This window comes from Heterodontus francisci, chromosome 7 (genome assembly GCF_036365525.1).
Source record: "Heterodontus francisci isolate sHetFra1 chromosome 7, sHetFra1.hap1, whole genome shotgun sequence".
NCBI classification, from domain to species: Eukaryota; Metazoa; Chordata; class Chondrichthyes; order Heterodontiformes; family Heterodontidae; genus Heterodontus; species Heterodontus francisci.
Window position 1 is genome coordinate 26,636,438 of NC_090377.1, and position 14,270 is coordinate 26,650,707.

The 14,270-nt window shown below is 43.1% G+C and overlaps 1 protein-coding gene across 1 annotated transcript in view; it reads left to right on the plus strand.

The window, feature by feature from the left end:
- The window catches only part of neb (nebulin), a 361,674-nt gene that overhangs the window by 86,330 nt on the left and 261,074 nt on the right, over positions 1 to 14,270 (plus strand). Inside the window, exons 36-40 of the mRNA XM_068036260.1 lie at positions 1,073 to 1,384; positions 3,792 to 3,998; positions 8,642 to 8,746; positions 11,466 to 11,573; positions 12,462 to 12,773. Of these exons, the coding sequence (XP_067892361.1) occupies positions 1,073 to 1,384; positions 3,792 to 3,998; positions 8,642 to 8,746; positions 11,466 to 11,573; positions 12,462 to 12,773 (1,044 nt within the window). The remainder of the gene's footprint in view (positions 1 to 1,072; positions 1,385 to 3,791; positions 3,999 to 8,641; positions 8,747 to 11,465; positions 11,574 to 12,461; positions 12,774 to 14,270) is intronic.

A 14,270-nucleotide genomic window follows, 5' to 3' on the forward strand; every position in this document is an offset into this window, starting at 1 on the left:
CATGCAAGATTCTGAAAGGGCTTGATAAGGTAGAAGCTCAGACATTATTCCCATTGGTCAGAGAATCTAGAACACGGGGACACAGTCTCAGGATAAGGGGTCAATCATTCAGGACTGAGATGAGGAGAAATTACTTCAGTCAAATGGTTGTGAATCTTTGGAACCCAGAGGGTTGTAGCTGCTGCATCATTGAATACATTTAAGGCTGGGAGAGATAGATAGATTTTTGGTCTCGCAGGAAATCAAGAGATTTGGGGAGCAGGCAGGAAAGTGGAATTGAAGCCCAAGATCAGCCATGATTGTATTGAATGGCGGTGCAGGCTCAATGGGCCATATGGCCCTTCTTCTCCTATTTCTTGTGTTCTTGTCCTTACCTGGTCTGGCCTACATGTGACTCCAGACCCACAGCAATGTGGTTGACTCCTAAAATGCCCTCTGAAATGGCCTAGCAAGCCACTCAGTTCAAGGGCAGTTATCATTCTTGATGAAGTAGTGATGGTGAATGCTGACAGTTTCAAAATCGAGGTGATAATTTCCGTTGTTCAGCAAGGTGATAATGAGTGGATAAAATTTAAAATAAAATCAAAAAGAATGAAAAGGGAGATTAGAAAAGATTCATTTGCACAGAAAATAGCTCAAATTTCCAATTCTCGGTCATAAACTGCTGCTGAAGAAGAATTAATAAATTATTTTCCAAGAAAGTCAGATAATAGCTCCAAAAAAGAGGAACATTAAAGTTATGGGGAGCAAGCAAGAGAGTGGGATTAGTCCAAGTGGCTCATTTGGGAAAAAGCAGTTGGATGGTATGTTTCTGTGCTGGAATACAGGACGTCTTCCTTCTGCACTGAATGATTCCTGATACAGAACCTGTTTGAAACACAACTAAATGTATGCAGAAAAAAACTTGATTATTTGTGCTGTCATTCCACTGAAGAAAGTGTATAATTAAGAAGGATAATTATTTTAATTAACATGAGATACAACAATAAGAGCTCACACTATTATGTATTAACACCTCTAAAACTGATACAGTTGTGGTATTAATTTTCTCCCACAAACGTTATCATTACAGTATAGATACAAAGAGGCCTATGAGAAGGAAAAGGGTAAACACGTTGGCTTCCGCAGCCTCCAAGATGACCCAAAGCTGGTCCATTCCATGCATGTGGCCAAGATGCAGTCTGAACGTGAATACAAGAAAGACTATGAAAAGAGCAAGACCAAGTATCACACACCGCTGGACATGCTCAATATTACTTCTGCCAAGAAGTCCCAGGAAATAGCCAGCAACAGCAACTACAAGAATCTGATCCACAACTACACGTATCTGCCAGATGCTATGAGTGTGGCGCTGTCCAAAAACATGATGGACATACAGAGCGATGTAAGAAATCTCATTTTACCACAAGAAATGAAGCTGTGTTGAATCAGTAAAATTCACAGCCGTGTCTCTCCTAGGAGAAGTCAATACACTGTCCCCTTTGTCTGTATTATGTACTTTATTAAGGATGTCAAGGCCTTGGACAGGGTGCAGAGGAGATTTACTATAATGATACCAAGGATGAGGGGTCTTTAGTTATATGGAGAGACTTGGGAAACTGGGTTTATTCTCCTTAGAGCAGGGCAGGTACTCACATTAACAGAGGTGTCCAAAGTTATGAAGGGATTTAATATAGTAAATAAGGAGGGTCAGTAACCAGAGGAGACAGATTTTAAGGTAATTGACAAAATAACCAGAGGGGAGATGAGGAGAAACCTTTTTACACAGCGAGTTGTTATAATCTGGAATTCACTGCTTGAAAGAATGATAGAAGCGGATTCAATACCACCTTTCCAAAAGGAATTGGATATATTCTTGAAAAGGGAAGATTTGCAAGGCTATGGGGAAAGAGTAAGGGAGTGAGACTACTTGGCTAGCTCTTTCAAAGAAACAGCACAGACACAATGGACTGAATGGCCTCTTTCTGCACTGCATGATTCTATACTTATGATGCCAGAAAACATCAACAACATAAACACAACCCAAAAGACTCTTTATCTGAAACATTACTTCTGCCTGCAATCTTGAGAAAATGGTGGCTGAGTGGTGGAAGTCAGGTGGCTATGTGAGGCAAGGGAGGAGATAGCAGCGGCTCTGACACAAATTTTCAAATCCTCTCTGGCCGCAGGAGAGGTACCAGAGGACTGGAGGACAGTGAATGTGGTACCGTTATTCAAGAAGGGTAGCAAGGATAAACCAGGTAATTACAGGCTGGTGGGTCCAATATTAGTGGTTGGGAAACTATTGGAAAAAATTCTGAGGGACAGGATTAATCTCCACTTGGAGAGGCAGGGATTAATCAGGAATAGTCAGCATGGCTTTGTTAGGGGGAGATCGTGTCTAAATAACTTGATTGAATTTTTCGAGGAGGTGACGAGATGTTTAGTTGAGGGTAAAGCAGTTGATGTCGTCTACATGGACTTCAGTAAGACCTTTGATAAGGTCCCGCATGGGAGATTGGTTAAGAAGGGATCCAGGGCAATTTGGCAAATTGGATCCAAAATTGGCTGAGTGGCAGGAGGCAAAGGGTGATGGTCGAGGGTTGTTTCTGCGAGTGGAAGCCTGTGACCAGCGGTGTACCTCAGGGATTGGTGCTGGGACCCGTGCTATTTGTAGTGTACATTAATGATTTGGACGTGAATATATGAGGTATGATCAGTAAGTTCGCAGATGACACGAAAATTGGTGGTGTCGTAAATAGTGAGGAAGAAAGCCTTAGTTTACAGGAAGATATAGATGGGCTGGTAAGATGGGCGGAGCTGTGGCAAACGGAATTTAATCCTGAGAAGTGTGAGGTGATGCATTTGGGAGGACTAACAAGGCAAGGGTTCTTCCGCCCCTAGGAAGTACAGAAGGTCAGAGGGACCTTGGGATGCTTGTCCATAGATCACTGAAGGCAGCAGCACAGGTAGATAAGGTGGTTAGGAAGGCATATGGGATACTTTCCTTAGCCGAGGCATAGAATATAAGAGCAGGGAGGTTATGATGGAGCTATATAAAATGCTAGTTAGGCCACAGCTGGAGTACTGTGTACAGTTCTGGTCACCACACTATAGGAAGGATGTGATTGCACTGGAGAGGGTGCAGAGGAGGTTCACCAGGATGTTGCCTGGGCTGGAGCATTTCAGCAATGAAGATAGACTGAAAAGGCTAGGGTTGTTTTCCTTAGAGCAGAGAAGGCTGAGGGGGGACATGATTGAGGTATACAAAATTCTGAGGGGCATTGATAGATTAGATAGGAAGAAACCTTTTCCTTTAGTGGAGGGGCCGATAACCAGGGGGCATAGATTTAAGGTAAGGGTCAGGAGGTTTAGAGGGGATTTGAGGAAAAATCTTTTCACCCAGAGGGTGGTTGGAATCTGGAACGCCTGAAGGGGTGGTAGAGTCAGGAACCCTCACAAAATTTAAGAAGTATTTAGATGAGCACTTGAAACACCATAACTTACAAGACTACGGGCCAAGTGCTGGAAAATGGGATTAGAATAGATAGGTGCTTGATGGCCGGCACAGACACGATGGGCCGAAAGGCCTGTTTCTGTGCTATAACAATTCTCTGATTCTGTGGTCTGACAGCCAGTTAAATTTTAATGTAGCAAACAGTTTACCACTCAGTCAATTTTATTTTTTGAGGCATCTTGAGCATATTATTTTTTGAGTAAGTGATTATATCAAATGCGAATAAAAGAATCAGTTAAATCTGTGTGCTTTTACTACTAAACTCAAAATTACCCTGTTTAATATCTCCCTGCAGAACAATTACAAATTGGATTACAATACCTGGTTTAAAGGCATTGGCTGGATTCCTCTTGGCTCCTTGGATGTGGAGAAGGCAAGGAAAGCAACAGACATAGCGAGTGAGAAGAAATACCGTCAACTTCCTGAAACATTAACATTCACAAGCATCCCTGATTCTCTTGAAATCGTTTTGGCCAAGAGTAATGCACAGATAATGAATAAGGTAAGCATTATGGGACAAGCTAAAGCATGGTATCCAAGCTCTTTCTCTGCAGACATTCACTTTTTAAGTTTCTTATCTCCAGTTTTCTGCCCCCCTCTCGCCTTAGGGGGATAGAGATCCTCAGGTGCAGTACAGCCAAGCCTGATGCTGTTCTCACCCAGCATTCATATGTTTCGAATATGGGTCCTGAATAGCAATTAACAGCTTATTCGTTACCCTTCCTAGCTCCAGGTATTTAAGACAACTATTCTTTCTTTTGGGCCTCCTTATCTCGAGAGACAATGGATACGCGCCTGGAGGTGGTCAGTGGTTTGTGAAGCAGCGCCTGGAGTGGCTATAAAGGCCAATTCTGGAGTGACAGGCTCTTCCACAGGTGCTGCAGAGAAATTTGTTTGTTGGGGCTGTTGCACAGTTGGCTCTCCCCTTGCGCCTCTGTCTTTTTTCCTGCCAACTACTAAGTCTCTTCGACTCGCCACAATTTAGCCCTGTCTTTATGGCTGCCCGCCAGCTCTGGCGAATGCAACAGACGAATGCAATGTATAGACAACTATACAGCCCCAACTACTACCTTTCCTGATACTGGCAATAGGACCCCGAGCCTGGTGGTCTGCATGGCTTGATGCTATGCCGGGAAGTGGCCTGTGGAATTTGCTACCACAGAAAGCAGTTGAGGCCAAAACATTGTATGTTTTCAAGAAAAGGAGATAGATATAGCTCTTGGGTCTAAAGGGATCAAAGGGTATGGGGCAAAAGCGGGAACAGGCTACTGAGTTGGATGATCAGCCATGATCATAATGAATGGCGCAGCAGGTTCGAAGGGCCGAATGGCCTACTCCTGCTCCTATTTTCTGTTTCTATGTTTATCCACTGGACCACTCATGGCAGAGGTTGAGGGACTGGGGGTGGGATTGGAAAGGGTGAGTCTGTCCTTCTGATATTTCACATAATCATCCAGGGTGGCAGACATAGCTGTTGTCACATCAGTTGCTAGGAGATGTATGATTAAACCTGAGTGCTCTCCTAATTTCGGAAGGAGTATCTAGGCTCTGTACAGAATCTCTCCATTCCCACCACCACCCCGCGAACTACATGGTTAGCTCAGAACTTGTCTAGGGAGGGACGAATATCCTGCAGGAAGGTTTGCTAGTGCTGTTGGGGATGGTTTAAACTAGTTTGGGAGGGGGATGGGAACCTGAGGGTCGTTTCGGATAGAACAATTTTAGGGCAGGGAACAGGAGGCAGAAAATTAGCGAGTCACTCTGAAAGACAGAAGAAGCAAAGGTTAAAAAGTGTGCAGCACAGGAAATTGGCAGTGCTAAAAGGAAATTAAAGCTGATGAGCTAAGGGCACAGATCGACACATGGCAACATGATATCATTGCTATAATAGAAACTTGGCTTAAAGAGGGGCAAGAATGGCAGCTCAACATCCCTGGATATATAGAGTTTTCAGGCGGGATAGAGAGGGGGATAAAAAAGGAGGGGGTGTAGCATTATTGGTTAAGGAATCAATAACAGCTGTGAGGAGGAATGATATGCTAAATGAATCATCAAATGAGGCCATATGGGCTGACCTCAGAAATAACAAAGGGGCAGCCACACTGCCAGGAGTGTACTATTGACCCCCAAATAGTGAGAGGGAGATAGAAGAACAAATATGTAGGCAAATTTCTGAGTGCAAAAACAATAGGGCAATAATAGTTGGGGATTTCAACTGCCCCAATATCAACTGGAATACAAACAGGGTGAAGGGCACAGAGGGTAAAAAATTCTTGAACTGCATTCAAGAGAACATTTTTAGCCAGCACGTAACAAGCCCAATGAGAGAGGGTGGAATTCTAGATTTAGTCTTCGGTACTGAAGTTGGGCAAGTGGATGAAGTAGCAGTGGGTGACCATTTTGGAGATAGAGGCCATAATACAGTTATTTTTTAGCATAATCATGGAAAAGGACAAAGATAAAACAGGAGTAAAAGTTCTAAATTAGGGGAAGGCAAATTTTACGAAGCTGAGAGGTGATCTCAGTGGCAAACCAATGGGAGGCATTCAAAAGTGAGATTCTACAGGCACAGTGTAGACATGTCTCCTCAAATATAAAGGGTGGAATGGCCATATCTAGAGCCCCCGGTTATCTAGAAGGTAAAGCAGAAAAGTAAAGCTCATGATGGTCACAAAAAGATTAATGCTTTAGAAAGCCTCTGGAGCATCGAAAGGAAATTAAGGAAATTAGGAAAGCAAAAAAAAAGGACATGAAAGTTATTGGCAGGTAAAATCAAGGAAAACCCAAAGATATTTTGTCAATACATTAAGAACAAGAGGATAATTAAGGAAAGGGTAGGGCCTATCAGAGAGGTACAAGGCAACTTATGTGTGGATGCAGAAGATGTGGGTAGGGTTCCTAATGAGTTTTTTGTCTCTGTCTTCACAAAGGCGAGGGATGATGCAGACATTGTAGTAAAAGAGGAGGCATGTGAAATATTAGATATGATAAGCATAATGAGAGAGGAAGTACTAGAGGGTCTGACATCCTTGAACGTGGATAAATGGCCAGGGCCGGATGGATTGTATCCCAGGTAGTTAAAGGAAACCAGGGAGGAAATAACAGATGCTCTGAGGATCATCTTCAAATCCTCACTAGATAGAGGCGAGGTATCGGATGATTAGAACTCTGCGAACGTTGAACCATTGTTTAAAAAGGGTGCGAGGGATAGGCCAAATAATTATAGGCCAGTCAGTCTGACCTTGGTGGTGGGTAAATTATTAGAATCAATTCTGAAAAACAGGATAAACTGCCACTTAGAAAGCAACAGATTAATCAGCGATAGTCAGCATGGATTTGTTAAGGGAAGGTCGTGTCTTACTAACTTGATTGCATTTTTTGAGGAAGTAGCAAAGAGGATTGATGAGGGTAGTGCAATGGATGTGGTCTACATGGATTTTAGTAAGGTATTTAACATGGTAGACTGGTCAAAAAATGAAAGCCCATGGGATACAGGGGAATGTGGCAAGTTGGATCCAAAATTGGCTCAGTGACAGGAAACAAAGGGTAGTAGTCAACGGATGTTTTTGCGAATGAAAAGTGGTTTCAAGTGGTGTTCCACAGGGCTCAGTGTTATGTCCCTTGCTGTTTGTGGTATATATTAATGATTTGGACTTAAATATGGGAGGCATGATTGGGAAGTTTGAAGATGACACAAAAATTGGCCGTGTAGTTGATAGTGAGGAGGATATCTATAGACTCCAGAAAGATATCAATGGTTTGGTTGAGTGGGTGGAAAAATGGCAAATGGAATTCAATCTGGAGAATTGGGAGGTAATGCATTTGGGGAGGACAAACAAAGCAAGGAAATACACAATAAACGGGAAGATATTGAGATGGGTAGAAGAAGCGAGAGACCTTGGAGTGCATGTCCACAGGTCCCTGAAGGTGGCAGGACAGGTAGATAGAGTGGTGAAGAAAGCATATGGAATGCTTTCCTTTATTGGCTGAGGTATAGAATACAAAAGCAGGGATGCAATGCAGGAACTGTATTAAATGCTGGTTAGGCCCAGCTGGAGTATTGCATACAGTTCTGGTCACCACATTACAGGAAGGACATAATTGTTTAGATTAGATTAGAGATACAGCACTGAAACAGGCCCTTCGGCCCACCGAGTCTGTGCCGAACATCAACCACCCATTTATACTAATCCTACACTAATCCCATATTCCTACCAAACATCCCCACCTGTCCCTATATTTCCCTACCACCTACCTATACTAGTGACAATTTATAATGGCCAATTTACCTATCAACCTGCAAGTCTTTTGGCTTGTGGGAGGAAACCGGAGCACCCGGAGAAAACCCACGCAGGCACAGGGAGAACTTGCAAACTCCACACAGGGCAGTACCCGGAATCGAACCCGGGTCCCTGGAGCTGTGAGGCTGCGGTGCTAACCACTGCGCCACTGTGCCGCCCTGTGTTCTGGAGAGAGTACAGAGGAGATTTACAAGAATGTTGCTAGGGCTTGAACGTTTCAGCAATAAGGAAAGATTGGATAGGCAAGGATTATTTTCCTTAGAACAAAAGAGGCTGAGGGGTAACTTAACTGAGGAGTACAAAATTATGAGGGGCCTAGATAGAGTAGACAGGAAGGACCTGTTTCCCCTAGCGGAGAGGTCAATTACCAGGGGGTACAGATTTAAGATAATTGGTAGAAGGATTAAAGGAGACATGGGGAAAAACCTTTTCACCCAGAGGGTGGTGGGAGTCTGGAATTCACTGCCAGGAATGGTAGTGGAGGCAGAAACCCTCAACTTTTTTCAAAGGTACCTGGACCTGCACCTGAAATGCTGTAACCTGCAAGCTATGGACCAGGTGCTGGAAAATGGGATTAGATTGGGCAGCTAGTTTTGTCACCGACGCAGGCACGATGGGCTGAATGGCCTCCTTCTGTGCTGTAGCTTTTCTATGGTTCTGTGGTTCTATGGGAGCTAACTGTGACAGGGGATTTATGTTCTACCATATGCTGAGACGGAAGGTGCACCACTAACTGCTCCATTTGTAAGAGGCCCTCAAGACGAGCGCTATTACTTCTCATTCTGAATTTTTATGTCACTTCTTCTTTTAATGTCATGGAAATCATTCTTATAATTTTTGACAGAAATTATACACTCAAGCATGGGATAAAGACAAGAACAAGATCCATGTTATGCCAGACACACCAGAAATTGTATTGTCCAAAAGCAACCAAATGAATATGAGTGAGGTAAGTCACAATGGTGTGTTGAAAATGAAAATATCCTATGACTTCTGCTGTGTTATCAAGCTGCGATTGTTGATGTATCCTACTGTTTTAGTCCCTTAGCAAAATTTTAAAATTATCGCCTAGTGTGGAAAACTTTTCTTCTTTGGCCTCCTTCCATCGAGAGACAATGGGTAAGCGCCTGGAGGTGGTCAGTGGTTTGTGAAGCAGCGCCTGGAGTGGCTATAAAGGCCAATTCTAGAGTGACAGACTCTTCCACAGGCGCTGCGGATAAAATTGGTTGTCGGGGCTGTTACACAGTTGGCTCTCTCCTTGCGCTTCTGTCTTTTTTCCTGCCAACTGCTAAGTCTCTTCAACTTGCCACTCTTTAGCCCCGCCTTTAAGGCTGTCCGCCAGCTCTGGCGATCACTGGCAGCTGACTCCCACGCGCTTGTTGATTTCTGCATCGAGAGACAGGTTACTGGTGATAGTTGAGCCCAGGTAGGTGAACTCTTGAACCACTTCCAGAGGGTGGTCACCAATATTGATGGATGGAGCATTTCTGACATCCTGTCCCATGATGTTCGTATTCTTGAGGCTGATGTTTAGGCCAAATTCGTTGCAGGCAGCCGCAACCCTGTCATTGAGTCTCTGCAGACACTCTTCTGTGTGGGATGTTAATGCAGCATCGTCAGCAAAGAGGAGTTCCCTGATGAGGACCTTCCGTACTTTGGTCTTCGCTTTTAGACGGGCAAGGGTGAACAACCTGCCACCTGATCTTGTGTGGAGGAAAATTCCTTCTTCTGAAGACTTGAACGCATGTGAGAGCAGCAGGGAGAAGAAGATCCCAAACAGTGTAGGTGCGAGAACACAGCCCTGTTTCACACTACTCAGGATAGGAAAGGCACTGCTATGCTGAATTGTGCCTTTCATATTGTCATGGAATGAGGTGATGATACTTAGTAGCTTTGGTGGACATCCGATCTTTGCTAGTAGTCTGAAGAGACCACGTCTGCAGACGAGGTCAAAGGCTTTGGTGAGATCTATGGAAGCAACGTAGAGGGTTATCTGTTGTTCGCGGCATTTCTTCTGTAGCTGGCGAAGAGAGAACAGCATGTCAATGGTGGATCTCTCTGCTCGAAAGCCACACTGTGCCTCAGGGTAGACACACTCAGCCAGCTTCTGGAGCCTGTTTAAAACGACTCAAGCTAAGACTTTCTCCACTATGCTGAGCAGGGAGATTCCACGGTAGTTTTTGCAGTCATCGCGGGAAAACTATGGGTTGGATTTTGTTGTCCCACTGCCGGGAGCGTCGGCAGGCATGGAACGTGGCAGTTGTCCCCCACGGGACCCGCACCACCACGATTATGTGGCAGATGGCCACTTTAAATCTTGATAGCAGCCGCCCACCGCACTACCCAACCCCCCGTCCCCCAATCACGTGATGGGGGTATCCTCGGCAATGCCATGAACAGTGTCACTTGATTAATGAGCAGGTGCTGGCACCATTTTTATAGGTTGCCAGTCCTGCAGACAAAATGCAGAGTTGTTCCTGTTCCCCCCACCAACCATAAAATAATGCAGAGTTGCCCCCATTCCCTGCCCCATGTATACACTAAATGCAGAATTGACCCCTCCCACCACCCCCTTCCCCCATCTATACTCAAAATGCAGCGGTGACCCCCTTCCCCTCCTCCATGGTGCTAGCTTTTCCTGAACGGGAAAGTGAAGGAGGGTGAGTGCCGCACGTCGTTCTGAAGATCAGGAACAGATGGGAAGGTCGCGGTGGATGACATGGTATGCAGAGAGGTATTTTAAATATTCTAACTGTGGTCGCATCACAGAGTGGCGGAGGTGCCGCCACGGAGCTTCCCCGCCACTGGGAAGATCGGGCTCGGCAATCCCGGCGTCGGGTTCCGTTGCGGCTGCTGCCGCTCCGATTCTCCAGCAGCCCTTCCCCCCCCCCCGCCCCCCACCGCCCCCACAACCCTTGCCACAAAACCCAACATTGGGTTGAGAACAAAATGCAGCCCTATATGTGAAAAACTATGACAGATATAGTTCAACATGGGGAAGTTTGAGGTCCTCCATTTGGATTTGGAAAATAGAAATCAGAAGATGCTCTTAATGGTGAGAGGCTAGGACATGTGGAGAAGAAAAGGGATTTCGGGTTCATGTACACAAATCACCAAAAGCTAATGCATAAATAGCAAAGAAATCAAATAGGCCAATAATATGTTGGCCTTTATCTCAGGGGATGAAATTTAAAAGTGAGGAAGTGTAGAGAAGCTTGGTGAGACCCCATCTGGAGTCCTGTATTCGAATTTTAGGATTGAAACGCAGGAAAAATATATTAGTTTTGGAAAGCAGATTCACTAAAATAATATCAGGGCATAAAGGGTTAATTTATGAGGACATGTTGCATAAACATGGCTTGTATTCCCTTGATTTTATAAGGTTGAGGAATAATCTATTCTAGGTTTTTAAAAGGGCAAAGGGATTTGATAGGGTAGATGTAGAGAAATTATTTTTTCTGTTGAAAGAATCAAAAACTAAAGGGCATAATCTTAAAGTTAGTGCTATGCCAATTAGAAGTGAAATTAAGAAGCGCATGAAATTGTTGAAGGTTTTAAGAAGTCTTTTATAATAAAGGAGGGTTGGGGAGCCAGTTCAAATAATTTCAGGTGTAGTCAGATAATGGATGGCGTTAACAACTCCCAACCTGTTCTTTCTTTTCTTTTAGAAATTATACAGATCCGGCTGGGAGAATTCAAAAAAGAAAGGCTATCGCCTGATGCCCGATGCCATTTCAATAAAAGCTGCAAAGGCCACAAGGGACATAGCCAGTGATGTAAGTTTTTATTTTGGTATCTTTACCAGATATAATCTATTACACAATTACTCCCTAAGAGTTCTGATTTTCAGTGTAGTCATCAAATCCATATAAACATTTAAATGCATCATTGCTATTATATGTATTGTGCACAGGATGATCGATAGTTTGGGATGTGCTATTTGCTATGTTAAATTGAACTTCTTTTGAAGTTGCATCATTACTAAGCACAAGAATTTAAAAACATTTTTAGGTATTTCAATAAGTGTATTCTTTCCACATGATTGAATTATAACCTGCAAATTTAGTCATAGCATTTTGATCTCCTATTTGACTTGTATGAATGTTTTTGTTGTGTTGCTTTGGTGTAAACCATTAGGAGCGGCAAAATTGAAAGTTTGCCTACAGAGTTGTTTGCTTGCTCAATTAGCCAACTGCAATAAATGAGAAAGCTCAAGCAGATTAGAGGTTTAATCGCCAATTTTCCAAATTTCTTTTACTGCTGGAAACCAATAACAGAAACTGGCATGCTGTCCATGATTTTCCATCTATTATTTTTCATTTTAATGGATGGAAGTTGTGTGGCAGGTTGCCACCATTTCCTCATGCATATCAGTGCATGAGTAATAATCATCAGCAAAACTGTCATTTGGACAGCAACGCAAGATGAAGCCAATCACTGAGGTTGTGACCCCTGAAGATTTAAAAACCTTTGAAATCAAGATTGCCAGTATATCCTGTGTGGTTAACTTCACATAAGAACAATGGTATTAGGCTAGCATGAGAACAATAGGAGGAAACAGTCACGCTGATATGAATTAAATGTAACAATAAATTTGGCATGCATTGTGCACAAAATTCAATGTAAGCTATCTTGCCTAATACTAATCCTGTGTTTCATGTTAGTACAAATACAAACTAGCCTATGAAAAGGAAAAGGGAAAACACATTGGTTTCCGCAGCCTGCAGGATGACCCCAAGCTTGTCCACTTCATGCATGTTGCTAAACTTCAGTCAGATCGCGAGTACAAGAAAGACTATGAGAAGATCAAGACAAAGTACAACACACCATTGGACATGGTCAGTATTACTGCTGCTAGGCAGTCTCAGGAAGCAGCCAGCAATATCAACTACAAGCACCTCATCCATCGTTACACAATCCCCCCTGACTCCATGAACTTGGAACTGGCCAGGAACATGATGAACATACAGAGTGATGTAAGTCATTAAAGTGAAATGTATTAGGCATTTGTCAACTAACATAACTGTACATTCTACATCAAATTTAAAAATGCAGAATTATGCATTGTTCTGCCACTAAGGTAATGAATACATAAGCATAGACACCAGCCCTGTCCAACTTCCCCAATGACTCAGTTGATCAAGGTAGTGACTAGCTGAGTGACAGAGAAGGTTTGAATTCAACAGCTGGTCTTGGGGTGTTCAGCTGAGTTGTTGTGCTCTTGCCTCCGAGCCAAAAGGTTATGGGTTCAAGTCTACTCCTGGCCTTGTGCATATAATGTAGGTAAACACTTCAATACAAGGCTAAGTCGGCAAAGAAAAGGACGGATGAGCATACATTTATATAATGCCTTTCATGACTTCAGGATGTTCTGAAATAGTTAGCAAGCAATTAAATAGTTTTCTTTGATGTATAGTCACTGCTAAATGTAAGAAATAGTGAGTTGCGAGACCAAGGCTCCCTCTGCCTTTCCAAATGGATGTAAGATCCACTTATCATTTATATTATTTGAAGAAAAACGGCAATTTCTCCTGATGTCCGAGGTAACATTTATCCCTCAACCAGCATTGCTAAACACATGTTAAATTGAGGTCCTGTCCGCCTGTTCAAGTGGATGTCAAAGGTCCCATAATATTATTCAAAGAAAAGTAGGGAGTTCTCTCAGTGACCTGAAGAACATTTGTCCCTCAAACAACGCCATAGCAGATGACCATTCCATGCATTTCAATGCTGTTTTCAAATTGACTGCCACATTTGCTGACATAACAATAGTGACCACACTTCAAAATGAATCCTTTGACTGTGAGGTACTTTGGGATATCCCATGGCCATTTAAGGTGCTATAAAAGCATATGTCCTTTTTCTTTTGGTGTTTTTGAGTTAGAAGAGTAATTGGCCAAGGTCTCTGCTTCGGCCAGCTATGGAAAACAAAAATTCTTAAATACAAAACCCATACAAATGTTTTGGACTTCCATTTCTTTCAAATGTTCTTGCAGTTTCGAGCCTATAAATGCAGTAATGGTTGAAGATTCATTCTTATTATAGACAAACTTTAAGCACCATTAGTTGATATTTCTTAATGATGCAACAGATGTATCACTTTTCTTAGCTCTGTCAGTGTTTCAAATATTATCTCTTCTTTGGGGAGTTGCAAAGGATGCTTGGAGTTCTTTTAAAGCCTATTTTGAAATGGTTAAAGTAAAATGATGAAAACCAAATTGGCTCAAGTGGGTGCGACATTTTCAGTAGCTGCTTGCATCATGCATCACTGTGTGAAATTGGGAAAGGTAAGGCTTTGCATATGGTACTCAGACATATGCCTCCCTAGCTCAAAAGCAGCTGAGAAGATAGTCAGTTCTTTTGAATCATTAACAGGAATGATGGGTTTAATTTTAGATTCAGCGTTTACCTTGCTGATAGGGTTTTGCACCGACATGTTTTATACAGTCGCCCACCCTTCCTGATGTGATAGT